At 43.9% G+C, this 27,698-nt stretch overlaps 1 protein-coding gene across 2 annotated transcripts in view; it reads right to left on the bottom strand.

Annotated features, from left to right (window-relative positions):
* Window positions 1–27,698, bottom strand: part of paxip1 (PAX interacting (with transcription-activation domain) protein 1) — a 92,298-nt gene that overhangs the window by 8,713 nt on the left and 55,887 nt on the right. For both annotated transcript variants that reach the window (XM_034183213.1, XM_034183214.1), the window contains exons 11-22: window positions 20,336–20,431; window positions 15,788–15,925; window positions 14,080–14,201; window positions 11,188–11,372; window positions 10,576–10,619; window positions 8,284–8,351; window positions 6,261–6,363; window positions 5,458–5,626; window positions 5,276–5,376; window positions 3,077–3,211; window positions 2,439–2,514; window positions 2,260–2,320 (exon numbers count right to left, since the gene is read on the bottom strand). In XM_034183213.1, the coding sequence (XP_034039104.1) occupies window positions 2,260–2,320; window positions 2,439–2,514; window positions 3,077–3,211; window positions 5,276–5,376; window positions 5,458–5,626; window positions 6,261–6,363; window positions 8,284–8,351; window positions 10,576–10,619; window positions 11,188–11,372; window positions 14,080–14,201; window positions 15,788–15,925; window positions 20,336–20,431 (1,298 nt within the window). The remainder of the gene's footprint in view (window positions 1–2,259; window positions 2,321–2,438; window positions 2,515–3,076; window positions 3,212–5,275; window positions 5,377–5,457; window positions 5,627–6,260; window positions 6,364–8,283; window positions 8,352–10,575; window positions 10,620–11,187; window positions 11,373–14,079; window positions 14,202–15,787; window positions 15,926–20,335; window positions 20,432–27,698) is intronic.

Here is a 27,698-nt window from a genome sequence, read left to right as displayed (position 1 = left end):
CTCGCCTCCACGCACAGCCTTGGCTCTGGAACCACTCTCCTTGATAGGGGATGGACCTTATTCTTCTCTGGATTTGCCCAGGGTGTGAGGCACTGGGCTGATGTGGGGATACTCACACGTCCCCAGCTGAACACCACTACATTGGAGTTTACCCCGATAGATAAGAGGGTCACCTCCTTGCACCTTCGGGTGGCGGGTGGGACTCTAACTGTTGTTTGAGCGTTGAGCATATACACCGAAGAGCAGTTTGGAGTATTTGGCCTATTTGGAGTCCTTGAATAGAGTCCTGTATGGGACTCCCATGGGGGACTCCAACGCACACATGGGCAATGAGAGAGACTCCTGGAGAGGCGTGATTGGGAGGAGACGGCCTCCCCGATCTAGACCCGAGCAGTGGTTTGTTATTGGACTTCTACACTAGTCATGAGCTATCCATAACGAACATCATGTTCAAACATAAGGATGCTCATAATTGTACATGGTACCAGAGCACCCTAGACCGAAGGTCTAAGATCGATTTTGTGATCGTATCATCTGATCTGAGGCCGCATGTTCTGGACACTGGTGAAGAGAGGGGCAGAGCTGTCAACTGATCACCATCTGGTGGTGAGTTGGATCCGAGGGTGGGGGAGGACATTGGACAGACCCGGTAAGCCCAAACGGATAGTGTGGGTGAACTGGGAACATCTGGAGGAGCCCAGTGTCTGACAGATCTTCAACTCACACCTCTAGCAGAGCTTTTCTGGCATCCTTGTGGGTGGGGGCGCGGCAACCCTCAAACACCGTAGTGGACTCCGGTGGTCAGGGAAGCCATCTGACTCAAGAAGGAGTCCTTCTGAGATACGTTATCTCTGAGGACTCCGGAGGCAATTACAAGATACTGACAGGGCTGAAGGGCGGCAGCCTCTGTTGTGGGGTAGGCAAAGCAGTGGTTGTCTAAGGACTTCGAAGTAACCACAGTGAAGGACTTTGGGTTGGCACCAAGGTACTTCTGGTGGACCGTGAGGCAACTCAGGAAGGGAAAACTGGGAACCATCCAAGCTGTCTGCAGTAAGGATGGGACTCTGTTGACCTCAACTGAGGATGTAATCTGGCTCTGGAAGGAACACTTTGAGGAACCCCTGCATCACACCAGAGTGCCCTTTATAGTAGGGGTAGAGCTGGAAGCTGATGGGTTATTATCATCAATTTCCCTGGTGAAAGTCACTAAGTCAAACAACTCCACAGTGGCAAAGCAGGTTGATGAGATGAGATCCATCCAGAAATGCTGAAGGCTCTGGGGTGGAGGGACTGTCTTGGATGAGAGGTACCTTCAATGCTGTGTTGAGGTCTGGGACAGTGCCTAAGGAGTGGCAAACTGGGGTGGTGGTCCCCATATTTTAAAAAAGGGGACCAGAGACTGTGTGCCAAATCACAGTGGCATCACACCACTCAGTCTCCCTGGTAAAGTTTACTCCAGGGTGCTGGAATGGAGGGTTTGGCCGATAGTTGAACCTCTGATTGCCTGTTGCACCTCTGATAATATAATTTCATCAAGTAATAATAATATCACTTGAAATGTTCAACAACTGTCCTGGGGATCTATAGTTTCCATCTCTGGAACATTCTGCCTGAAGATGTTACACTTGAAGATGGAAAACAGAACTCGTTGCCGACCGAACACCCCCCCCCCAAAAAAAGTCCGCCCTGCCTTCACTGCGCATGCGTCATTTCGGAACTCAGCAGCATCATTTCTAAGCGTCACCAGCAATTCACTGATTATCACCTTGTTTCTGCTTAAAACTGCACTCCAGTCATCATCTATCTCAGCGACAGATATCGGAAGCTTTTTTACAAAAATAATTTCCATATAAATTCAGCATTATTTCATAATAAAAGATGGAGGAAGTGATCAGAGCGCCACGTCTGACTCTGACGAGCTGCAGCACCTACATCATTTCAGAGCGTCAGCTGTGACTCACGGTTTGTTTCTGCTTAAAACTGACTTGAGAGTGATTTAAGAGGTTTTACTTTGTCATCTGATGGTTAATAATCACATTATTCCCTTTAATCGCTTTGGGTGTAGAGAGTCAGACTCAGACGTGCTGCTGTGGTCCCACATGAGGCATGTGCAGTGAAGGCAGGGGGGACCAATTTTTAGAGGGGGCCGTTTGGTCTGCGACAGTGGCACTGCTGACCTGACAGGTACCATTCACAAACTCCAAAACTCCACAGTGATGGGGAAGCGGAGGTTGGAGGACACTTTGGTATAAAGGATATGAGTCATAGTCCAGTTTTTGTGTAAGGACTCCTGTTAGGATCAGTTCAGCATTGTGGACATCTGGAGGACGGACAGAAACGGTCAGAGGACGTCAGCAGTCGGGCAACTCATATCCACTTTATGACAACATGAGTGAAAACTAAATGTTGACACTTTATTTTGTTGGGGTGCATCTTACCGATGTTTTTCATGAAGTATTCTCGGCACAGGTGAAGGTCATTGTCACAGGAAATTAAGACGATTTCAGGAAGGTTCTGGAACAAAAGCCCAAGAAGGAGCCATTACTTTGGTACAATCAGAAAATTCACCTTCCCTCCAGCACTAAAAAAAAAAACCACGAGGAAAAAAAACCACAGGAGCAGTCAGGAGCTCCACCCACACCACACCATGGATTAAAATAAATAAGTCTTCTGACTGAAAACCTATGGTGAGTGAATCCTGACACTAATATAAATGGGAGAGGTCTCAGAGACAGCAGAGGGAAATCTGATATGACAAAATAAAGCTCTCACCCATATGAGCTGGTTGGAATCAGCACAGATCAGGGAGAGCAGAAATTAAATTATTTCATTCCTCTGGGATGAAGGGGGGGGCAGGGTTCTTCACAGGAAACTATTACAAAGCTACCTTTTTGGTGGGAGTCCAGGGATGTGGGAGCTCCTGGATTTTCTCATAACACTGATGCATTCTCCTGCATTACCCCCATTCCAACTTTTTTTTTGGAAATGTGTTCCAGGCCGGAATTTTGGACCCACCTCTGATTAAAGACATTAAAGGCATTAAAGACTCAGTTTTGGTGGAGCGTCTCTGACTGACCTTGTTCTGTTTATGCTCCATGATCTTCCGGTAGGAGGGCTGTCTGGCCAAGAGTTTTCCCCCAGCACTCTCCAGGATGGACTTCATGGTGCTGAGACTCGGGCAGATGCCAGGGGTCAGGTAGAAATACTTCCCCTGTGACAAAGACATGAAGGAGAGGCAGAAACATAACGCTGGCTGTGACTCAAGTCTCCACACAGGCCACGTTATAAACACGGCATCAACCAAAGCACTGCAGCATCAGTCTGGCTTAAAAGGAAATCCAACACGCAACAGCTACGGGACATTGTGGCAGAGCATTTCTGGCATCCTTGTAGGTGGGGGCGTGGCAACCCTTAAACACCGTGGTGTACTTCGGTGGTCAGGGAAGCCATCTGACTGAAGGAGGAGTCCTTCTGAGATGCGTTATCTCTGATGCCTTTTACCTGCAGGCGTGTATGAGTCGGGTTTCAGGGCTCTCTCTGGTGCTCGAAAAATTATGAAGGCGCCTTTAATATTCTGTCGGCTTTTAAAATTGATCGGTTTGTGGTTACCACTGTTGCCTCAAGGAGGTTGTGGGATCACTTCCTGCCTGGTCCTTTCTGTGTGGAGTTTGCATGTTCTCCCTGTGTTCGCATGGGTTCCCTACAAGTGCTCTGGCTTCCTCCCACTTCCAAAGACATGCAGGTTCAGTGAATTGAAAACTTTAAGTTGACCGTATGTGTGAATGTGTTTGTCTGTCAATATATGGCCCTGTGATAGACTGGCACCCTGTCCAGGTTGTACCCCACCTCATGCCCTATGGCTGTTGGCATAGGCTCCTCCAGCCCACCGTAACCCTTGATCAGAGTAAGCCGGGATAGAAAATTAATAAATGTAGCAGCACACACATGGCTGTGTCTCAGTCAACAAGATAAACAGGCTTCTTTACAGATCAAGGTTACATCCAAACACTTATGCTAGCATACTAAACAGCAGGTCAAACAGCAGGATGTCACAGCCTGTAGGGTGTTCAGACACTCAGTATGCATTTAGTAGCAGGCAAACTTAACTGAGAATGTTAAACTACTAAACTATCTTGTCCCATGATGCAGCTGGAGCCTGGTAACTGAAGAAGAACCTTCTTGGAAAATAAAAAGAGGGCGGACACACATGAAAACGACAGCAAGGAGCTGTGGCACTGTACACATTGTGTCACTGGAAAACCAGCCAGGGTCTAGGGCCTGCAGGGCCCCAGAAACCAAATTAATTTTGCATCTAACGATACAATTTCAGCATCTCCTGGAAGAACAAAATCTCAAAAGAAGCACATATTTAAATGATCCTAGATTCAATTTTTCATTTGAACTGTCAATGATTATGTTGAAGTAACAGATTATGACATGGAAGTAGGACCTGAAATGATTTTCCTTTTAATTGTAAACCGAATTAGGCATTAACTCAGAACAATTAAACTACATGAAATTCAAGAAGACTGAAAAGACTTAAAGCATTTCAAAAACCACAGCTAAAGCTTGTAGAATATTTTGAAGATCATGGTAAAATATCAATAAACATAACTTATAGTAAAAAGTCACATATTCTCATGTGAATTCCTGTAAATCCATTCAAAGCCATGGTGTATTTTTTTCCAATGGAAGTCACATAATCTTGTGTGATTCCTTATCCAACTTTTTGAGTCTGTCGCCATATTCTCTCTGTCCGACATCGCTCTGATACAGACATACCGCAAAATTCTTCTTTTAAAAACTTGAGAGTTCTATAAAGTACGCGATGTCCACATGCTACGTTTAGCTTAAGGACAGCGTCTTGCAGCAGCCAGGAACACAGCCTGACCGTAGCAACCAACCAGTCCCGCTTTGCAACAACTGTCGTAACAGCCATGCTTTGAGTGAGGTATTTTTCTCCGTAGAAATCCGCGGACACTGATCTGTATCTGTTATACAGATCAGTGTCCGCGGATTTACAAAAATTGTACGATGTCGTAAAAAATAAGAACGCTTTGCAATAGGCATTTTAAAAACTTGGTGTCAATCACGATGCAGAGTAAAACACCAACACCCCGCCCCTCCTCCCCATGATGAAATCTACAGAATTCCTGGAATCTGCAGAGTTTTCACAGCCCTGGTGGAAACGCACTCGAAGAAATGCAGACAGCGGAAACACACTCTGAAGAAATACAGACAGCAGAAACCCACTCAGGAGCATCATCATTCTGACCTTGAAAAGCGGTGCACTGTGCGCTCTCTTCAGAGAATCCTCCAGACTGAAGCCAAACAACACCTCAGCCTCTGCATCCTTCAGCACGTAACTGTGCTCCTCTGAAAACACATGCAGGGACTGAGGGTAAGATATGGGGGCAGCACCAATCTGGTCCCAGAGCTACAGCAAGGCAAACATACCGACAAACTTCTGGCTCCTCCAGCTCTCCTCCAGCCACTCCGGGGTGACTATGTGTTGGACCACTGACATGGCTGTTAGGAACTTGACAGTGCGAGTCACCTTACTGGCCACCAGGTGTGTGACGTTCTGGCTGCTGTCTGTGACCTCGCCGCCTAAGGCATGCAGCCACTGCGGGGGGGGGGGGGGGGGAAGGGAAACACTGTTATATAATTCATAGTTAATTTAATTCTAATACACTCTGCAACAGCTCAGCTATATTTGCACCTAAGCAGCTGTCATTCACTGATTCTAAATTCTGAAACACAGGGGAGCTTGTCACCACCCCCACCCAGTTCACTCTTGTGTACACTGACTGAAGCGCATATTAAAAGCGGACACTGTCTTTAGCAGTGCACCAATTGCCCTGTTGCATAACTGTTCAATTTGTTTAGATTGAGAATTTTGATTTCTGCATCAGTATTTTTCACTCGGTGCTTCTTGTTCTGTGTTGAGCGTGCTGTACGTAGTCCAAAAACAGCTGCTTTTTCTATTTCATTTTGCAGCACAGCTCTGCACTGCACACGGTCCCATCAGATTTGGAGAAGAGTGACTGTAATGAAGCTGTGCAACAAATGCACTTCAATAAAAAGGACATTACTGACTCAAAAAAAAAAAAAAAAAAGACTCGACCAAAAGTAGAACCACAGGTTCACAAACGGAACGTGAAAAGTGCTCATTTAAGGTGGCCAACAGCCACGTTCAGCAACTGACGTTTACTGAATCATCTGATGAATGAAAGTTGTGCTTCAGTGAGTGAGGTTACCTTCGTGTACTTCTGCACTTGTGATGGCTCCAAACCTGTGAACATGATGTGAGGTGTGGACTCTGGTGGAAGAGTCTTACTGGAGGACTGGATCTCCTCAAGTCTACACACACACAGAAATACACAAGCATGCCTTGTTGTAGTATTTTTGGTGACATTTTGGAACCTGGAATTTTGCACACAGCAGATATGCAACCTCATCAACATTACTCCCTGAGCAAGACCCCCATCAACCCCCCCCCCCCCAAATTCTCCCCAATAATTTACACAAAAAGCCATTTATTATAGCAATAAGGTGCACAATCTTCTCCCAGCTCCAACATTGCCAAAAGACAATGAGACAACTGTACAAAACACTATAAATGATAAGAACTTAAACACTATATACACAAAAGTGGCAAATATGTACAATCGGACTCATCATTCAGATGGAAACAAAAAGATATGAATTTTCAATAAAAATGATGTTGAGGCAGGTTTACACAAAGAGAGAGAGCGAGTAAGAGAGCGAGAAAGGGGTGAAATGGTAAAAAAAGGAAAACTGTGTTCATCTCCATGAGTTCAAAAATGACGTGAAAAAGAAATAAAACAGGAGATTTTTCAATAGGTTTATGTCTGCTGTAGTGCATTTGTGTATCCGAATACACATCAACATGGCATTTTCAGTAAATAAATAAATAAATGAATAAACTCGATATATAAGCAGACAGCTTAACAGCAGCTCGTCATGCCGCCACTCTCTGTATAAAGGGACTCTACCACCACATGCCCCTCCCCTTTCCACTTCTCACAGCTTCTTGTGCACCTTCTGAGCAAGCAGGGGCACCAATTTGCCAATTCCCCACACAGTGATATGACACATAATAGAAAACCGCTTTGCATGCAGATTACTTTTTTTTTTAAGTGCTCGTGCCACAACCCATGTATTGGTTTGCCTGTGCCAAAAACTTCTACTGGCAGTGAGCACCCAGCTAAAACTAAAGTCAAAGTCTCTTCCTGACTCTGACCTACAACACAATAGTTTTCATACTGCAGACCCTCAGTATGTTGGCTGCATCTGTGTGAACGTTTGGATCCTGAGCTCACATGCTGAGAGCAGACTGTGAGTTTTTAGTCTGCGGTTACTGACCTGGTTTCTAGGCGCAGCCAGGGTGTAGAGGGGGTCTGGTTTGGGAACCACAGAATCTCGTCTCTGCTGTTTGCAGACGATGTGGTTCTGTTGGCTTCGTCAAATCAGGACCTTCAGCGTGCACTGGGGCGGTTTGCAGCCGAGTGTGAAGCGTCCGGGATGAAAATCAGCACCTCCAGATCCGAGGCCATGGTTCTTGACCGGAAAACGGTGCTTTTCCCTCTTCAGGTCGGTGGAATGTCCTTGCCTCAAGTGGAGGAGTTTAAGTATCTCGGGGTCTTGTTCACGAGTGAGGGACGGATGGAGCGTGAGATCGATAGACGGATCGGTGCAGCATCTGCAGTGATGCGGTCGCTGTATCGGACCGTCGTGGTGAAGAGAGAGCTGAGTAGGGGGGCAAAGCTCTCGATTTGCCGATCAATCTAGGTTCCGATCCTCACCTATGGTCATGAGATTTGGCTCATGACCGAAAGAACGAGATCGCAAGTACAAGCGGCCGAGATGAGTTTCCTTCGCAGGGTGGCTGGGCGCTCCCTTAGAGATAGGGTGAGGAGCTCGGTCACTCGGGAGGAGCTCAGAGTCAAGCCGCTGCTCCTCCACATCGAAAGGAATCAGTTGAGGTGGCTCGGGCATCTTTTCCGGATACCCCCTGGACGCCTCGCTGGAGAGGTGTTCCGGGCACGTCCCATTGGGAGGAGGCCCCGGGGAAGACCCAGGACACGCTGGAGGGATTACATCTCTCGGCTGGCTTGGGACCGCCTTGGGGTTCCCCCGGAGGAGCTGGGGGAGGTGTGTGTGGATCGGGAGGTCTGGGCGGCTTTGCTTGAGCTGCTGCCCCCGCGACCCAACTCCGGATAAAGCGGAAGAAAATGGACGGATGGATGGGTTACTGACCTGGCCTTCTTGCTGGTCGGCTGGGTCACTGAGTCACTGAGTTTCTGCTTGTGCAGCAGCTGGAGGCTCTAGGGGGGGACGATAAAAAATGTAAACACATGAACCAACACGGCAAAATATGTCAGTGAGCCCAGTTCCTTCAAACAGTTCCAGGACCTCAGGTCTGCATGGATAATTACACACTGCTTCATTTTTCCTCTGTTTCTGAATACAGTAACATTTTAAAAGTAAAGACGCTAACGGAGACATCAGGCAGTGGAAGGAACACTGAAGCCCGACTGACAGATTCAACTTAGAAGACGCAGTGATGGAAGGCTTGGGTGGATCTGGTGCCATTTCCCTGGTGGAAGTGTGGTAGTAAACTGTGGTAGTAACATTTTTATATACACACAGCTGTATATAAAAATGGACTCCACTTCCACCACAGTTCTGCCATCTGCACTTCACTGTTGCCTGGAGGAGATAAGGGCATGGATGACTGATAACTTTCTTCAACTGAACAGCAGCAAAACAGAAGCCATCCTTATCGGTACCCCTCACCAAACCCAGTCCTTCTCGAACCTAAACAGTATCTCGATCTTTGACCATAACATTTCCCTGTCCTCATCCGTTACAAACCTTGGTGTCAGATTTGATTCATATCTCACATTGGACTCCCACATCCGTCACCTCTGCAAGGACTCTTTCCTCCACCTTAAAAATATCGCAAAACTCCGCCCCTCCCTTTCCCAACCCGACGCAGAGAAGTTGGTCCATGCCTTTGTCTCCTCCAGATTGGACTACTGCAATGCCCTCCTCGCCGGGATCCCTCGTAAAAGTCTACAAAAGCTGCAGCACATTCAGACCGGTGCTGCCCGGGTCCTGACAAGGAGGCGCAAATATGATCACATCACTCCAGTCCTCAGATCCCTTCATTGGCTGCCCATTCAACAAAGAATTCAGTACAAATTCTGTCTCCTTACCCACCAGTGCATACATGGAACTGCCCCTGCCTACCTCAGTGAAGTCCTCACGCCACACACCGCCCCAAGAACCCTCCGCTCCACCACGTCCACCTACCGCCTGCACCAGCCCAGATTCAAGCTCTCCACCATGGGAGACAGGGCCTTCCAGGCAGTCGCCCCACGGCTCTGGAATGCCCTTCCAGAGACCCTGAGGGCCCCACAGAGTGTGGGGGCATTTAAAAAAGGCCTCAAGACATTTTTATTTAAAAAGGCCTTTTAAAATGTTAAAATGTTTAAAATGTTATGATTTTATCTGTGTGGTTATGCTTTATGAATATTTTATTGTTTTTGACTATGTATATTGTTTGTTTTTAGCCTCTGCTCTGTAGCACTTTGAGATTCTATGGAATGTAAAGTGCGTTACAAATAAAATGTATTATTATTATTATTGTTATTATTAGTAAACTGTGCACCACCTTAGAGAAAACTCTGCAGTGTCTCACAGTAAACTGTGCAGCACCTGAGTAAATTGTGCAATGCCTCATAGTAAACTGTCCAGCGCCTCAGAGAAAACTCTGCAGCATCTCAGAGAAAACAATACAACACTCAGTAAACTATGCAGTGCCTCAGAGTAAACTGTGCAGCACCACACAGTAATCTCTGCAGTGCCTCAGACTAAAGTGCACTGAAGCTCAGAGTAAACTCTGCAGCAGCTCAGAGTAAACTATGCCACACCTCAGAGTAAACTGTGCAGCAAATCACAGTAATCTCTGCACCACCTTAGAGAAAACTCTGCAGTGTCTCACAGTAAACTGTGCAGCGCCTCAGAGTAAACTCTGCAGCAGCCCAGAGAAAACTATACAACACTCGGTAAACTGTGATGTGCCTCAGAGTAACTGTGCTGCACCTCAGAGTAAACTGTGCTGTGCCTCAGAGTAAACTGTGCTGTAGCTAAAGAGTAACCTGTGCTGTGCCTCAGAGTAAACTGTGCTGCACCTCAGTGTAAACAGTGCTGCACCTCAGAGTAAACAGTGCTGCACCTCAGAGTAAACAGTGCTGCACCTCAGAGTAAACTGTGCCGCTCCTCAGCGTAAACAGTGCTGCACCTCAGAGTAAACAGTGCTGCACCTCAGAGTAAACTGTGCTGTGCCTCAGAGTAAAATGTCTCTCTAATAGCAGCACAGACAGAGAAGGATTCAGAGACTCTTTACATCAGTGACCTCTGCAGTTAAGCTGATGTCTGAGGGCAATTTCAGCTAATCTAACACACTGATACAGATACTTCAGGTGGCGTTTTCTGCCGTCATTGGATTCTTTACATTATGAATTAGGAACTCAATAAACTCACCGCCAACGCTTCTAGAGACACTTTGATTGGCGTTCGCCAAGCACCTACACAGAAACAAAGGGAGACTACAGTCATACAGTCTGCAAACAAGCACGGACCACAAGTAAAAAATTCCAGTTCACCAAAGCTGACCCTGCACCGTGCTGGCATTTATGTACACCACCAGCATCTGTAGAGAACTGTGACTGGCTGATCTGTGATGTGCAGAGTGCAGCATGGTCGAGTGAGCGCACTTTAGTGTGCATTTTTAATGTCTTACACTGCATCTAAACATCAGTCTAAAGACTGTGGTACACTAAGGGCAGGTTCAATACGGGGCACAAAAACACCCACTCAAAAACAAAGAGGGGTATCTTTGACATGTGATAAAACTATTGAAATCATTTAAAACACTGACAAAAAAAAACAAAACAAAAGTCAAAACCTTAAAGCAGTCCAATTAATGCAGGCTTCTTTTACACCAGTCTCAAACTACGGGCGTCCATGACTAAAATTAAATAAACCAATGGAGGGCATCAGGGGGCTGACGCACTCTGTTCAGACTGACTCATGAGGTTCTGCACTGGCAGAAAACTGTGAAGTTAAGGTCCGGCCTGCCTACAGTGTACATACCCAGCAGGTTCTGGACTAGATGTGGGTTGGGCATCAATGGTTCCGGGTGGCTGTAAATGGTGTATCGGCTGTGATGAATCTGTCTCAGGGCTTCAAAGTTACCCAACAGTATATCACACAACCACTGGGCATTGACACAAGGAATCTTCCATTCTTTGGCCTTCTCATACTTCAGACCGCTGGGTCTGCAAAGGATTTAACAAGACAAGCTGGTTAGTGGACAGTACTCCTAACCCCGATTCAACTAATATGACCAGATGAAGGAGAAAACTGTCAGTGCAGGTATTATTAATGATCACACGTTTAGTTTAACATTCCCCCTCCCACCAAGTGGTATTCAGATGCGATAGGCAAACTGGTTGACCCGCCCAGAATTCAGCCATTAGTTTCTGCTGGGTCCATTTGTCTCGAACATGTGCTTCCAACAGTCCTAATCAGATAGCTCCCCTCGCTGTTCACTATTTCTTTGGAACATAAGGTTATGTGACTGTCAGATCCTAGGGGAAGCTACAACACTCTGCTGAGCCAGCCTCCATCAACCCATCTTCAAAACACACTTACAGTAGTGTTCAGAATAATAATAGTGCTATGTGACTAAAAAGATTAATCCAGGTTTTGAGTATATTTCTTATTGTTACATGGGAAACAAGGTACCAGTAGATTCAGTAAATTCTCACAAATCCAACAAGACCAAGCATTCATGATATGCACACTCTTAAGGCTATGAAATTGGGCTATTAGTAAAAAAAAAAGTAGGCTGGAAGTTGATAATTCCGAGTCAGCAGTTGCAACATCTGATCTAAATGTATTCCAGTGTATGGACATAAATCTCCTTTCTGTGACACTTTAATTCTTCATCTTACGTGGAGGATTGGCATGGGTTTGTGGCTCACAGCAACACCAACTCATGTTGGAACCCAACAGATGCGTGTATTGCAATCAAACACTACTTACAAGTAATTATCAAGGAAAAGAGTATTTCTGTTTAAGACTCACTGCGTGTGTGCCCTCACATTGCTGTGATATCACACTAGCTACCTCTGTCTTCACTGATCCGGTTCAAATTTCTGACTTGAAATTCCAATTTGAATGGTAATTCTATTGTACTTTTCAGAGTTTATGGGTGCAAGCAACTGAAAGTTTTCTGACTGAACATTTTCTGTGAGTTTTTTTTGGTTTAAAACTCATGGGTATTTGACTCTTATACTGGAACAAAATATGGCTCAAGTCTTGATTTCATTAAAATTTATTTACCATCTTGTATGTATTGCCTGTAATAACTTTCCACAAATGGACTGTCTACATTAACTGACTGTAATTCTGCTTTCATTGCTTTCATTCTACATTTATCAAATTCTAGGTGTCTTATAAAACAAATCAATTACATCCTTTCTGCTTTTACTAAATAATACACTTAAAGACATAACTACTGTCAATGAAAAGTCTTCTGTCACTTGTAAGTCATTTAAAATTGATGCAATAGTTAAAAAATTTAATAAAAAAAAAAGATCATCACCAGATCAAGACCACATACCACCACACCAACTGATTTCTAAATAAATTGTGTGAAATGCCATCACCAGAATGCAGCGCTTTCAAATGCCACCAGTTATAATATAAATATTAAAAATCAGAACCAGTGAATATACCTGTACAGTATTTAGCAGTGTTTTAATTTTACCTCAAAACATTTTATTTTACAAAATATATCTCGTTATTTTTGAATGGTTTATCTGTTAAAGAGTAAAAATGGAACGAAATCAATTGTAAGGCCTGAAAGATGTTTCTGTAGTAAGTATTTTAGCCATAAGGTCACATAAAAGGGTGAAGCATTGGCTTTTTAAATACTTGAAAGACACTGGACTCATTGAGAGGATTTAGTACTGCTATAATAGACTGATGCTGAAGGTGGCAGCAATGCAACGATAAGGATGCCGGCTGCCGCCACAGGAGAAGAGAGGAAGGGTACGCTTGATTTTCTACACAAGGTCACATTTGGAGAGGAGCACGTTTAGTGCCAATATAAAGCAATTATTTATACATACATACATACACACACACACACACACACATATATATATATATATATATATGGTTGGGTAGGATTACTTTGAAATGTAATCCAAAAGTAATCAGATTACAAGTAATCCAAATGTATGTACATACATACATGTAATCCACATGTATTCTTTCAAAGTAACCCTACCCAACCTTGTATATATATATATATATATATATATATATATATATATGTTCTTATGTGACAAAGTAAACAGAACATGGAAACAAATTTTGACAGAAATCTGTATACAAACAGAGGTTTTGCAGCCCGGGAGAGTTGGAGCTCAATTCCCCCCTGAGTTTAGATGACAATCAAATGCAATATTATTCCAGTTGAGAGTTGCAGGGGGCTGGAGCCTATCCCAGTGCTGATAGGCAAGAAGTGTGGTTCACCCTGGGAAGGAACCCACACAAACACAGAGAGAACATCCCAAAACTCTATGAATGGAGTGATACCAGGCCATGGAAGATCTGGGCCATGATGACACCTGACAGTTGCAGATGAATGAACTGGTGTGATGGCCTGATGACCTGATCACACCATCACTGATGAAATACATTCAGGTCTGTTTGTTGTTTTAATGTGGTAGAAGACAGAAGAAAATACAAGACTGGAACATTAAATAAAAATGATATTACTGTGTGTTCCAGCAGCCCACAACTGGGATGCAGCAGGCTGCCAGGCCGATAAAATGGCAGGGAGAAGTCCATTATTAAGTAAAAAAAAAAAGACCATCTGATTCGCTTTTAATTGTGAGTAGGTTCCTGGAAAGGATTCTGGTTTGGTTCAGAGCCAACAAAAACATTTTGCATGTACAATGTCCTCCTTACTCTTTACAGATAAGAACAGTGTTGCTGCGACACAAGTATCCAGTGTATCTGGCACCAGCGAGGTAGGCCATCAACTTCAGGTCATCCCTGTCGGCATCTACAAATCCAGTCACAGATATAATCTGGAAGAGAAAACACAGAGAAAAAAAAGAGAGAACAATCTTAAGAGAAGAACACAGACTCTGGTACGAATGTGCAAAAGCCCTGTCTCGTTCTTTCTATCTGCTTCACTTTCCAATTCTATCGATTCGCACTCATACTCCATCACCTCGCGTGTCCTGAATGAATCTGGCGCAACAGCCTGTTGCTTTAAGAAGACTTTATTAAATGATGGTGCTGATCTGGATCCATCTTAAATCTGTTTTCATTGTTCTCCTTTTGATCCCTTCTCTTTCTTCCTCTATTAAACCAGGCAGATCTGTAACCTTCATCCCCATTTGGAAGTCTGCACATACACATGATTTAGCAGAGATCTACTCGTATGATCCACAGTGAAATTTTCAAGTTTGACAATCATTTATGATTTGATGTTTTCCAGTTAATCCACATTAAATTGCCAACATAAAGGCATATAATAGAGCCATGATTTGTGGAAAACAGAAGTCTGACTACAGATGGGCAATGTCTACTTCACTGACATCCTGACCATGTGTGCAGTAAAACACTGTGATGGACTGTGACAGTGGTGAGGAAGGGGGTACTTCCATGTTGTTACGACTGTCCGTGTTCAGCTCTTAAATAGTAGTATGTTAGTGAATACCCTAAAATCATACAACATGAACAGACACGTTTTCTGTGTCTGGTCAGAATGTCCAGTGTAAATCCAGTTTAATTACAACCCCACATCAGAAAAAGTGGGGGAGTTATGACAAACGGAGAATATTCTGGAGTGATTCTTACATTTACTGTTTCTCTGCAGACAGCATGAACCCAAGATAAAATTGGGGGGGGGGGGGGGCTTCTGTCTAGCTTTGTTTAATTTGTTAAGACTCAGCCATTCCTTCATTTAAGGCCTTAAACATTAAAAAAAAGTTGGGGCACTACAGCATTTACCACTTTGGAATGTTACCTTCTCGCAACACTTAAGACATTTTGGCATTGAGGGTAACAGGCAATGAAGCGTTTCAGTTGTTATTTTGTCCCTGCAAACATGTCTTAAGGTGGGCAACAGCACAAGCTTGTCGTTGTTGCATTTTTCATTTTAAAATTCTCTACAGATTCTCTGTTGGGGACAGGTCAGGACTGCAGTCAGGTCAATTTAGGAATTTAGGCATCACTGTCTGTGATGATCAAGGGGTTTTAAGAGTCCACACAGAAATGCTACTTGTCTGTGGCCACTTTAGTATGCATATTTTTTTTATTTTTAATGTGTTGAAAACGTGGCTAACAGTTTCTGACCCCCAGACAGGACCCTCTGAGAGAGGTTAAGGTGCTGGTGGAATTATGTAGCACTAACATGTGATAAAGGTGGCACAATCTGAGCACATTAGCCAATCAGGGAGGAAACTCAGAAGCAGACCGCTCTAGAAAGATTGTTCTTTAACCTACCAGGCACAGAAACGGACCAGAAGGACAAAATTTAAAAGAAAAAAAAGTAAGCAAGTAAATAAAGAGTGCAAACAGTTTTGTTTGCATTGTGTAACTGATGGCATGCAGAGTTCATCTGGATATTGAATGACTAGGCGGTGTTTGTGAGAATCAAACCTACGTGCTGGGAGCAAGGCTTGGCTCCGGGTGGGAAGGCGAAGGGCAGATGTAACGTACGATGAGGAGGAACCATCCTCTTCCTCTTCAACACTGTGTTCAGCCAGTGAGCCGTTACACAGCGCTTTCCCTCTCTGAGTGCCTAATAGAAAACAAATCCATAAAATAAAACAACCACCAAACAAAAAATGATCATCCCCAAACCCCACTTCTTCTCCTCTATCATGTTTTTCCAGCGTAAGGAGGCAGAATGAAGCTGGTCTTCTCACAAAAGAAAAACGGTGCTTCAGGTGCACTGGTCTGTGCAGAATAGCTTATATGACCAGCTCAGTTTAGGTCAGGTCTGGAAGCATCCACAATGCTACAAAACCACCTCCAGTCCTGGATAGCAACCACCCAGGCAGAAAAGCAGCCCACCCCCACCTCCTAAAAGTATCCATCTACTTGCTGCAGCCAAGTGAAACGTGGACATGTTCTCGACCTTCTCCAGCCACTGAGGTTTTCAGCACTGAGGCACCGGTGTTCTGGATCATGTACAGAGAAACACACCACATGGACAAAATGTGGTAGCTGATGTTCCCTCACAAAGTCAGTGATCCTCTTTATCAGTCTCACAAAGTAATTGTTCATTTGACACAAAGTTATTCCAGCTGGAACCAAGGATCCTCCAAAGACATCCAGTCCTGGACTCAGGGCACTGGTTGGAGTTCCAAGTCTCAGAAACGTACAGTATAACAGGAAGCACCAGGACCCGAGACATATCAGCATCACCAAACCTCTCATCTCATAAGTTCTTCCCGGGCACCTCTGGATGTCAAAGGCCGAGGACCCAGAGACGTCAGTATCACTGCTGAGACCAGTGAACGTCTCCACAAGTTCAGCACTTTCACCACAAAGAGATACACTTCTGATAGAAAAGACCACAAAGTCAATGAAACCCTGGATCTGAGTCTTGCTCGAGGAGAATCGCAGACTCAAACTCTCAGCTTTTAAAGTGCTGCAATCAAAACAGAAGAGACAACATTGGATGCAATACAGGAAAGCATTCTGCCACAGTGCTGCATAGAGAAGCTTCCTCCACAATGTCGCAGACAGGAGCTTTTTCCACAACGGTGCAAACGGGAGCTTCCTTCATAACGACGTAAATGGGAGCTTTCTCCACAACATCGCAAATGGGAGCTTCCTTCATAACGACGTAAATGGGAGCTTTCTCCACAACATCGCAAATGGGAGCTTCCTTCACAATGTCACAAACAGGAGTGCAGATTCTGTGGACAACATCCGGACCCTGCTCTCTGCACAATGCCTGGAGTTCACATGAGAAAACAGCTGAGACATGTTAAGCAACACAGAACACTGTGCACTATTTTTTTTTATCCAACCACCCAGTTTTTAGGCAGGCAAAAATATTGGAAGAGACTGGTCTTGAACAGGACTGCCACGATTAGTTGATTAGTTGACTAGTCACGATTATGTCGACTATCAAAATCATCTAATTTAATAATCGACATCATGGTTTATTTTTTTAAGCTTTGTTTTTCTCTCAAAGCTGCCACTTTACCTTCCGCTGCCTTTCTGTCCTTGAAGCACATGTGCAGCAGTGGTAATCCGGGTCAGCCATGATGTCACTGGAAAAGTTATGCCAAAACAATATAATGGCTAGCCACCAACAAAGCTAAAAAGTTGGGAACCTTTTAACCAAATTAAAGATAAAAACGTGCAATGCAAAATCTGCAAGTCAGAACTTGCCTTTCATGGCAGTGCAATGGCGATGCAGGAGCATCTGAGAAGGAAACAGTTGAAGGGACAGTTGTCTCGGTAAGCTAATTGGCTAGGTAGCTGCTAACATTAACGTCTACAGTGAGCTACTCACTTATATTGGTAGCTGTAAACGTTAACATTAATAATGATGATTTCATTACCCTTAGCACTCGAAGACATTTGCACAAGATGTTTGGCAATATTGCACATAAGTCTGAGTAACTGAAAAACTCTGAATAACTCAATATGCATTCATCTTGCAGAAGAGGGAGGAATTATATAGTCTGTTTGCCACAGGTAGGAAGGACCTCCTGTAGCGTTCTGTGGTACACCTCGGTGGTCTCAGTCTATGGCTGAAGGTGCTTTGACAGGACATCAGTGTGGCATGCAGGGGGTGGGAGGTGTTGTCATGGATGCTGAGCAGTTTCCTCAACATCCTCCTCTGACACCTCCACCACAGACTCCAGCTTAACCCCCAGGACAGAGCCAGCTCTCCTGATGAGCTTGTTGAGTCTGTTTGTGTCAGCTTCCTACAACCTGCTGCCCCAGCACACTACAGCATAGAAGATGACGCTGGAGACCACTGAGTGACAAAACATCTACAGCATATTTCTGCAGACATCGAAAGATCTGAACCTCCTGACAAAGTACAGTTGGCTCTGATCTTTCTTATACACAGTCCTGTTTACAGTCCAGTCCAGTTTGTTGTCTATGTGGACACCCAGGTACTTGAAGTAGTCCACAATGTCCACCTAAGTTCCATTGATGGTAACTGGGTTCGGACGGGTTTTCCATCTTCCACCACCAGTCCACCACCAGCTCCTTCCTCTTAGATACGTTGAGCTACAGGTGGTTGAATTCACACCACTCCACAAACCTGTCCATTGCACTCCTGAACTCAGCATCCTGTTCATTGCCGATGCAGCCCACAATGGCAGAGCTGTCCAAAAACCTCTGCAGGTGGCAGGACTGTGACCAGAAGAACAACCGACCAGCTCTTCACTCTCACAAGAATCCTGGAGGGTGCCTGGGAGTATGCCCATCCAGTCTACATGTGTTTTGTGGACTTGGAGAAGAGCGGGTACCCCTGGAGATACTGTAGGAGGTGCTGCGGGAGGATGGAGTGAGGTGGTCCTTTGTCAGGGCCATCCAATCTCTATATTCACAAAGCAAGAGCTGTGTTCGGGTGCTCGGCAGTAAGTTGGACTTGTTTCTGGTGGGGTTTGGGCCCCGCTAGGGCTGCGCCTTGTCACCAATCCTCTTTGCGATATTCATGGACAGGATATCAAGGCGTAGTCGGGGAGAGGAGGGTTTCCAGTTTGGATGGCACAGGGTCACATAACTGCTTTTTGCAGAGAATGTGGTCCTGTTGGCTTCATCGGCCAACAGGACTCACTGGATCGGTTTGCAGCCAAGTGTGAAGCGGCTGGGGGTCAGCACATCTAAATCTGATGCTATGGTTCTCAGCAGGAAACCGATGGATTGCCTTCTCCGGGTAGGGAATGCGGTCTTGCCCCAAGTGAAGGAGTTCAAGTACCTCAGGGTCTTCTTCATGAGTGAGGGGACAATGGAGTGCAAGATTGGCCGGAGAATCTGCGCTCCATCGTATTGTTGTGATGAAAAGGAAGCTGAACCAAAAGGCGAAGCCCTCTATCTACTGGTCAGTCTTGGTTGCTACTCTCACCTATGGTCATTAAGGTTGGGTCATGACAGAAAGAACTACATCGCGGGTACACGTGGCCGAAATGGGCTTCCTTTGGAGGTTGGCTGGTGTCTCCCTTAGAGATAGGGTGAGAAGTTCGGTCATCTGTGGGGAGCTCGCAGCAGAACCGCTGCTCCTTTGTGTTAAAAGGAGCCAGCTGAGGTGGTTCGGGCAACGGTAAGGATGCCCCCTGGGTGCCTCCCAAAGGAGGTATTACAGGAACGTCCATCTGGGAGGAGACCCTCGGGGAAGACCCAGGACTAGGTGGAGAGATTATATCTCCACATTGGCCTGGGAATGCCTCAGAATCTCCAAGTCAGAGGTGGTCAAGGTGGCCCGGGAAAGGGAAGTCGGGGGTCCCCTGCTGCAGCTGTTGCCCCCGCGACCCAATCCTGGATAAGCGGTTGAAGATGAGTGAGTGAATGAGTAACATATAGTGAAATAAATAATTAATTAAATGATATAATAAACAATAGCAACATTCAAAGACAAATAACAGCTGCAATTTACAAATGATTCGATTAGTCAACTAATCGCAAAAATAGTCGGTGAGTAGTCGATTTTCAAAATAATCGTTTGTGGCAGTCCTAGTCTTTTAGTAAATAACACTTACTACTCTGTTCCACATCTCTCGTTTTCAATAACTGCAACAAAGATGTGAACATGGCATCACCATATGTTTGCTTGAAGGCTGTATGCCTATAAAACAGCGGTTTCCAAACCATGAGGTGGATCCCTGTGAAACCGACAGGAAGTAAAGCCGATTTAATTAGGGTGGGGTCTATCAAGAGACTGAGCTGAAGGGCATGTTGTGGTGGATTTTCCCCATGTGACCTTCACATTTCAGAACCCCCGCCCCCCATTTCAACATTCTCATCAAGATGTGGCTATCTCAAGAAGAGTTAGAAACAAATAGAAAAAGATCTTTAAACAGCGTTTTTTCCCCACATCTGACAATTCAATCATGTGTTTGGAAAACAGGAAAGACTCTTTTTAAGGTTGAGAACCAGTGGATCTGTGTTCCACTGTCCTGTCAACACTTCCATTGTGTTACAAAGCACAGCTGGAACAATTGGACGCATTTCTTACCTGTACATACAAGCTGCTGACTTGACTTTCGCACAGCAGGTGTGTGCAGCGGCTGGTCAGCGTGGCATCAACAGCGCCTCCACAGGCCTGGATGACCTGGGTAGAGATAACGTGTTTAGCTACTATTCCAATGTTTTCAAGCCTGGTGATACTCACACACACACAAAAAAAAAACAACCCTCAAAAGGTGAAAAGGTGAAGCGCTCAGAAACACAAAAGCAGCTAACAAACTGACAGAAATATTTTGTTTCATAAAAATAAAGGGTGTAACCTGTGAACTTTGCAAAAATGTCATCACTGGTCAAAGGAGAACCTTTCATGGAAATCTCGCCCAGTGGTCTTGAGATCAGTTTTCACCAACTGTCATTTAGTCATTTTTAAACAATAGATTTGTTTTGCCAGTAAAAGCCAAGAGTTGTGTGCATTATTGTCCTGCACCCTGTTCATGGTTTTACTGATGAGTCTATATTAGAGACATGACAAACAGAAACAACTTCTTAAAACATTTCAGTGATTGAAAAAGTAATGACTGCTATCCAGTTACAAATCAATTTTCTCAACTTCACTTTCCCAACCACCCCTCAACTAAACTGCCAAAGAGCTCTGTGACCCACAGGACCCAGATTATGAAGATAATGAATGTAGCAATGATGCCAAGACATCTTTACAGAACTAAAATTGGCTTCCCTTTCTCCTTTAACAAAGCACTGGACTGGATAATCTTAAAGCCGGAATGTGAAGATGAATGACTCTGAAGTATTTCTTGATACATCATGTAAATCTATCTCAGATAAATAAGGACTAACGCGTCATTTAATAATCATTAATATTACTCGGTAATATTACTCGGTAAGAGGACAGAAATGCTTTTTGAGAATTTGTTTGTGCATTCCTTGGTAAAATTTAAGTGTTATTCATACACTTGCAGAATGTTTGGGAGCAGTGTAGATAAAATTATTTGAATCAAATTTGCTGCTAAATTGACATGTAAATCGCCATTGGTTGAAGTCGGTGGAGGGCACTTCAGGTTGACATCACTGGTTGGGGTCTCCTCTGCTGGGGATGAGTCCAGTCGAGATCCAACATGGCGAGCAAGGCATCGCTGCAGAAACACCTTCCTCAAAATCAGAAAATACAGAAATTTCCGAAGATGTGCTTTAACTTCGGCCCTTTTGCACAGTTGGCTCATACTGACCTCTACTGGTCGTTGGCTCTCACTGCGGTATTGTATCACTTCCTGTTCCGGAGCACAGCGGTGTTTTGCTGTATCTGTTAGCTGTTTAATCTGCGTAGTTAGATTGATCTAGATAACTAGATAACGATTTGTTTCACAGTGTAATCTTCACGTGCCTTAACTAAAGCACTCCCTCTGCTGAATCACCTCTAAATTATTTACACATTATTCACTTTGTGTGTTTTTAGGAATCCGCTAGCTTAGCGCAGCTACTAGCTCTTAGCTGGTTTAGCATAGCGGCTTCTCCTGTCTCTCCTGCACTTTTCTGCTGTGGGTGTGAAATGTTTAGTTATTCCTCAGCCTCCTTTAGCAGTAATAGTACTTGTAATAGGTGTAGCTTATTCGTAGCTTTGGAGGCCAGGCTGGGTGAACTGGAGACTCGTCTCCGCACCTTGGAAAATCCTACAGCTAGCCAGGCCCCTGTAGTCGGTGCAGACCAAGGTAGCTTAGCCGCTGTTAGCTGCCCCCCAGCAGATCCCGAGTAGCCGGGAAAGCAGGCCGGCTGGGTGACTGTGAGGAGGAAGCGTAGTCCTAAACACAAGCCCCCTGTACGCCACCAACCCATTCATATCTCTAACCGTTTTTCGCCACTCTGCGACACACCCACCGAGGATCAAACTCTGGTTATTGGCGACTCTGTTTTGAGAAATGTGAAGTTAGCGACACAAGCAACCATAGTCAAATGTCTTCCGGGGGCCAGAGCAGGCGACATTGAAGGAAATTTCAAACTGCTGGCTAAGGCTAAGCGTAAATTCGGTAAGATTGTAATTCACGTCGGCAGTAATGACACCCGGATACACCAATCGGAGGTCACTAAAATTAACATTGAATCGTGTGTAACTTTGCAAAAACAATGTCGGACTCTGTAGTTTTCTCTGGGCCCCTCCCCAATCGGACCGGGAGTGACATGTTTAGCCGCATGTTCTCCTTGAATTGCTGGCTGTCTGAGTGGTGTCCAAAAAATGAGGTGGGCTTCATAGATAATTGGCAAAGCTTCTGGGGAAAACCTGGTCTTGTTAGGAGAGATGGCATCCATCCCACTTTGGATGGAGCAGCTCTCATTTCTAGAAATCTGGCCAATTTTATTAAACCCTCCAAACTGTGACTACCCAGGGTTGGGACCAGGAAGCAGAGTTGTAGTCTTACACACCTCGCTGCAGCTTCTCTCCCCCTGCCATCCCCCCAATACCCCATCCCCGTAGAGACGGTGCCTTCTCCCAGACCACCAACAACCAGTAAAAATCTATTTAAGCATAAAAATTCAAAAAGAAAAAATAATATAGCACCTTCAACTGCACCACAGACTAAAACAGTTAAATGTGGTTTATTAAACATTAGGTCTCTCTCTTCTAAGTCCCTGTTAGTAAATGATATAATAATTGGTCAACATATTGATTTATTCTGCCTTACAGAAACCTGGTTACAACAGGATGAATATGTTAGTTTAAATGAGTCAACACCCCCAAGTCACACTAACTGTCAGAATGCTCGTAGCACGGGCCGAGGGGGAGGATTAGCAGCAATCTTCCACTCCAGCTTATTAATTAATCAAAAACCCAGACAGAGCTTTAATTCATTTGAAAGCTTGACTCTTAGTCTTGTCCATCCAAATTGGAAGTCCCAAAAAACAGTTTTATTTGTTGTTATCTATCGTCCACCTGGTCGTTACTGTGAGTTTCTCTGTGAATTTTCAGACCTTTTGTCTGACTTAGTGCTTAGCTCAGATAAGATAATTATAGTGGGCGATTTTAACATCCACATAGATGATGAGAATGACAGCCTCAACACTGCATTTAATCTATTATTAAACTCAATTGGTTTTGCTCAAAATGTAAATGAGTCCACCCACCACTTTAATCATACTTTAGATCTTGTTTTGACTTATGGTATGGAAATTGAAGACTTAACAGTATTCCCTGAAAACCCCCTTCTGTCTGATAATTTCTTAATAACATTTACTTTAATGGGCTACCCAGCAGTGGGGAATAAGTTTCATTACAGTAGAAGTCTTTCGGAAAGCGCTGTAACTAGGTTTAAGGATATGATTCCTTCTTTGTTATGTTCTCCAATGCCATATACCAACACAGTGCAGAGTAGCTACCTAAATTCTGTGAGTGAGATAGATTATCTCGTCAATAGTTTTACATCCTCATTGAGCACAACTTTGGATGCTGTAGCTCCTCTGAAAAATCAGAAGTGCCTGACTCGGTGGTATAACTCACAAACTCGCAGCTTAAAGCAGATAACCCGTAAGTTGGAGAGGAAATAGCGTCTCACTAATTTAGAAGATCTTCACTTAGCCTGGAAAAAGAGTCTGTTGCTCTATAAAAAAGCCCTCCGTAAAGCTAGGACATCTTACTACTCATCACTAATTGAAGAAAAAAAGAACAACCCGAGGTTTCTTTTCAGCGCTGTAGCCAGGCTGACAAAGAGTCAGAGCTCTATTGAGCCGAGTATTCCTTTAACTTTAACTAGTAATGACTTCATGACTTTCTTTGCTAATAAAATTTTAACTATTAGAGAAAAAAATACTCATAACCAAACCCAAACACATATCGTTATCTTTGGCTGCTTTCAGTAATGCTGGTATTTGGTTAGATTCTTTCTCTGCGATTGTTCTGTCTGAGTTATTTTCATTAGTCACTTCCTCCAAACCATCAACATGTCTATTAGACCCCATTCCTACCAGGCTGCTCAAGGAAGCCCTACCATTAATTAATGCTTCGATCTTAAATATGATCAATCTATCTTTATTAGTTGGCTATGTACCACAGGCTTTTAAGGTGGCAGTAATTAAACCATTACTTAAAAAGCCATCACTTGATCCAGCTATCTTAGCTAATTATAGGCCAATCTCAACCTTCCTTTTCTCTCAAAAATTCTTGAAAGGGTAGTTGTAAAACAGCTAACTGATCATCTGCAGAGGAATGGTCTATTTGAAGAGTTTCAGTCAGGTTTCAGAATTCATCATAGTACAGAAACAGCATTAGTGAAGGTTACAAATGATCTTCTTATGGCCTCAGACAGTGGACTCATCTCTGTGCTTGTCCTGTTAGACCTCAGTGCTGCTTTTGATACTGTTGACCATAAAATTTTATTACAGAGATTAGATGCCATAGGTATTAAAGGCACTGCGCTGCGGTGGTTTGAATCATATTTATCTAATAGATTACAATTTGTTCATGTAAATGGGGAGTCTTCTTCACAGACTAAGGTTAATTATGGAGTTCCCCAAGGTTCTGTGCTAGCACCAATTTTATTCACTTTATACATGCTTCCCTTAGGCAGTATTATTAGAAAGCATTGCTTAAATTTTCATTGTTACGCAGATGATACCCAGCTTTATCTATCCATGAAGCCAGAAGACACACGCCAATTAGTTAAACTGCAGGAATGTCTTACAGACATAAAGACATGGATGACCTCTAATTTCCTGCTTTTAAATTCAGATAAAACTGAAGTTATTGTACTTGGCCCCACAAATCTTAGAAACATGGTGTCTAACCAGATCCTTAGTCTGGATGGCATTACCCTGACCTCTAGTAATACTGTGAAAAATCTTGGAGTCATTTTTGATCAGGATATGTCCTTCAATGCGCATATTAAGCAAATATGTAGGACTGCTTTTTTACATTTGCGCAATATCTCTAAAATTAGAAAGGTCTTGTCTCAGAGTGATGCTGAAAAACTAATTCATGCATTTATTTCCTCTAGGCTGGACTACTGTAATTCATTATTATCAGGTTGTCCTAAAAGTTCCCTGAAAAGCCTTCAGTTAATTCAAAATGTTGCAGCTAGAGTACTGACGGGGACTAGAAGGAGAGAGCATATTTCACCCATATTGGCCTCTCTTCATTGGCTTCCTGTTAATTCTAGAATAGAATTTAAAATTCTTCTTCTTACTTATAAGGTTTTGAATAATCAGGTCCCATATTATCTTAGGGACCTCTTAGTACCATATCACCCCAATAGAGTGCTTCGCTCTCAGACTGCAGGCTTACTTGTAGTTCCTAGGGTTTTTAAGAGTAGAATGGGAGGCAGAGCCTTCAGCTTTCAGGCTCCTCTCCTGTGGAACCAGCTCCCAATTCGGATCAGGGAGACAGGCACCCTCTCTACTTTTAAGATTAGGCTTAAAACATTCCTTTTTGCTAAAGCTTATAGTTATTGCTGGATCAGGTGACCCTGAACCATCCCTTAGTTATGCTGCTATAGACTTAGACTGCTGGGGGGTTCCCATGATGCACTGAGTGCTTCTTTATCTTTTTGCTCTGTATGCATCACTCTGCATTTAATCATTAGTGATTGATCTCTGTTCCCTTCCACAGCATGTCTTTTTCCTGATTCTCTCCCCTCAGCCCCAACCAGTCTCAGCAGAAGACTGCCCCTCCCTGAGCCTGGTTCTGCTGGAGGTTTCTTCCTGTTAAAAGGAAGTTTTTCCTTCCCACTGTCACCAAGTGCTTGCTCATAGGGGGTCGTTTTGACCGTTGGGGTTTTTCTGTAATTATTGTTTGGCTTTTGCCTTACAATATAAAGCGCCTTGGGGCAACTGTTGTTGTGATTTGGCGCTATATAAATAAAATTGATTTGATTTGAACCTGTTGATCCCGAAGCCATGTTGTTGGTGCCCAGAGAGGTTATACATAAGAACTGGAGTCCGCACTCGCACTGAGCCGTGTCCCGGCAAGGAGGCGTGGTTGCCATTTTAATTCCGGGCAGTTTACTGAGCTCACTCATTGAAGTTCTACTGGTCTCATCAAGAAACAGGTGGAATATGCCGGAAAGCTGCACTTGTTGGCAAAGCCACAAACGGAGGTACAACGGAGACAATATTTCCTTCTATAAGTAAGTGGTTTTGGTGATTCTTGTCACTTTGACAAGGAACATTTGGTTGATGTATGTTTCCTGCCTGTGCCCTCCGAGGACACGGATGACACTTACACACACCACTCACACACAGAGATGTGCACACACACCACTGACTTCATGAATGAAACTCGGTCAATAAAGGATAATTGTGCAAAAATATTACACATACATACATACATACATACATACACACATATATATATATATTTATATATATATATGTTACGTAATGGTTTTAGGAACTGCACTATGCTGAAAACAGCAGCAGCTCGGTTCAGCCTAGCAGCGCCACTTAACAGCACAGATCCGTGTAACTTTCAACACTAATATTTTGGAATCTGTGGGTGTCAGAGTAAGTTTAATACTTTCCTGACATGATTTAATGTTAATTAATTTTACCGGCTCGATATCCAGGTCAAAATGGTATTTTAACACGTATTTTGCGAGTGTTTTTCTGAGTGTGTTCAGTCACGAATCCCCATTGAAAATGCATTAACATCTGGGAACTGTCAATATTTCAGGAGGCCCGGTTAGGAGGTGTCATGCCGTTGTCCATGAAGGGATGTTCACGTTTGGTGGGCAGCATTGGGAGTGTGGACTCTAGTAGTCATATATAACCTCTTTGTTGGTGCCTCTGGCACGGAATGTTAGAACGAGGCTCACTTTCCCCCAACCAGTGACGTCACCTGCCTGACCAGCATAAATGGCAGCAGCCGGTCGATGTCAAAGCCTCTCAGACCACAACTAAAACAAGGTTTTCTGTAGATGTTTTATGGTCTTTAGCGTTTCTTGAGCTATCAAATGAAGAAATTTTCATGCTGTAAATAATCCGTGTGCATTTCTGTTCCCCTTTGCATAATGTGTTTTTGCATGACTCTGTGTTATTTGTTTATTACATCCTCCAAGGATGTAATAAAATGACCTGCATATCTGTCTGTCTGCACGTCTGTCTGTCTGTCAGTCTGTTAGGAGGATTATGTCAAAACTTCTGCACGGATTTTGACAAAGATAGAGATTAGGTCAAGTAGTCCATAAGCCAGTCATGAATTTTGACCTAATTGGTACCACTTAAGGGGAAAAACGACACTTAGAATCCAGCCTGTGTATCATGGGCTACATAGCCATCCTAGGGTGGTAGCTGTAGCCAGGTATGGGTCAATGGAGAATTATAAAGAGGACAAACTTTAAAAATGCTCCAATCATGTTGAAAACTATATGACATTATTTGTGTGATCATAACAATTCCAAAAAAGGTCTAGTTTG

The sequence above is a fragment of the Thalassophryne amazonica genome, chromosome 12 (assembly GCF_902500255.1).
Source record: "Thalassophryne amazonica chromosome 12, fThaAma1.1, whole genome shotgun sequence".
NCBI classification, from domain to species: Eukaryota; Metazoa; Chordata; class Actinopteri; order Batrachoidiformes; family Batrachoididae; genus Thalassophryne; species Thalassophryne amazonica.
Note: the sequence above shows the minus strand (reverse complement) of the source record. Positions and strands in the feature narration are given on the sequence as shown.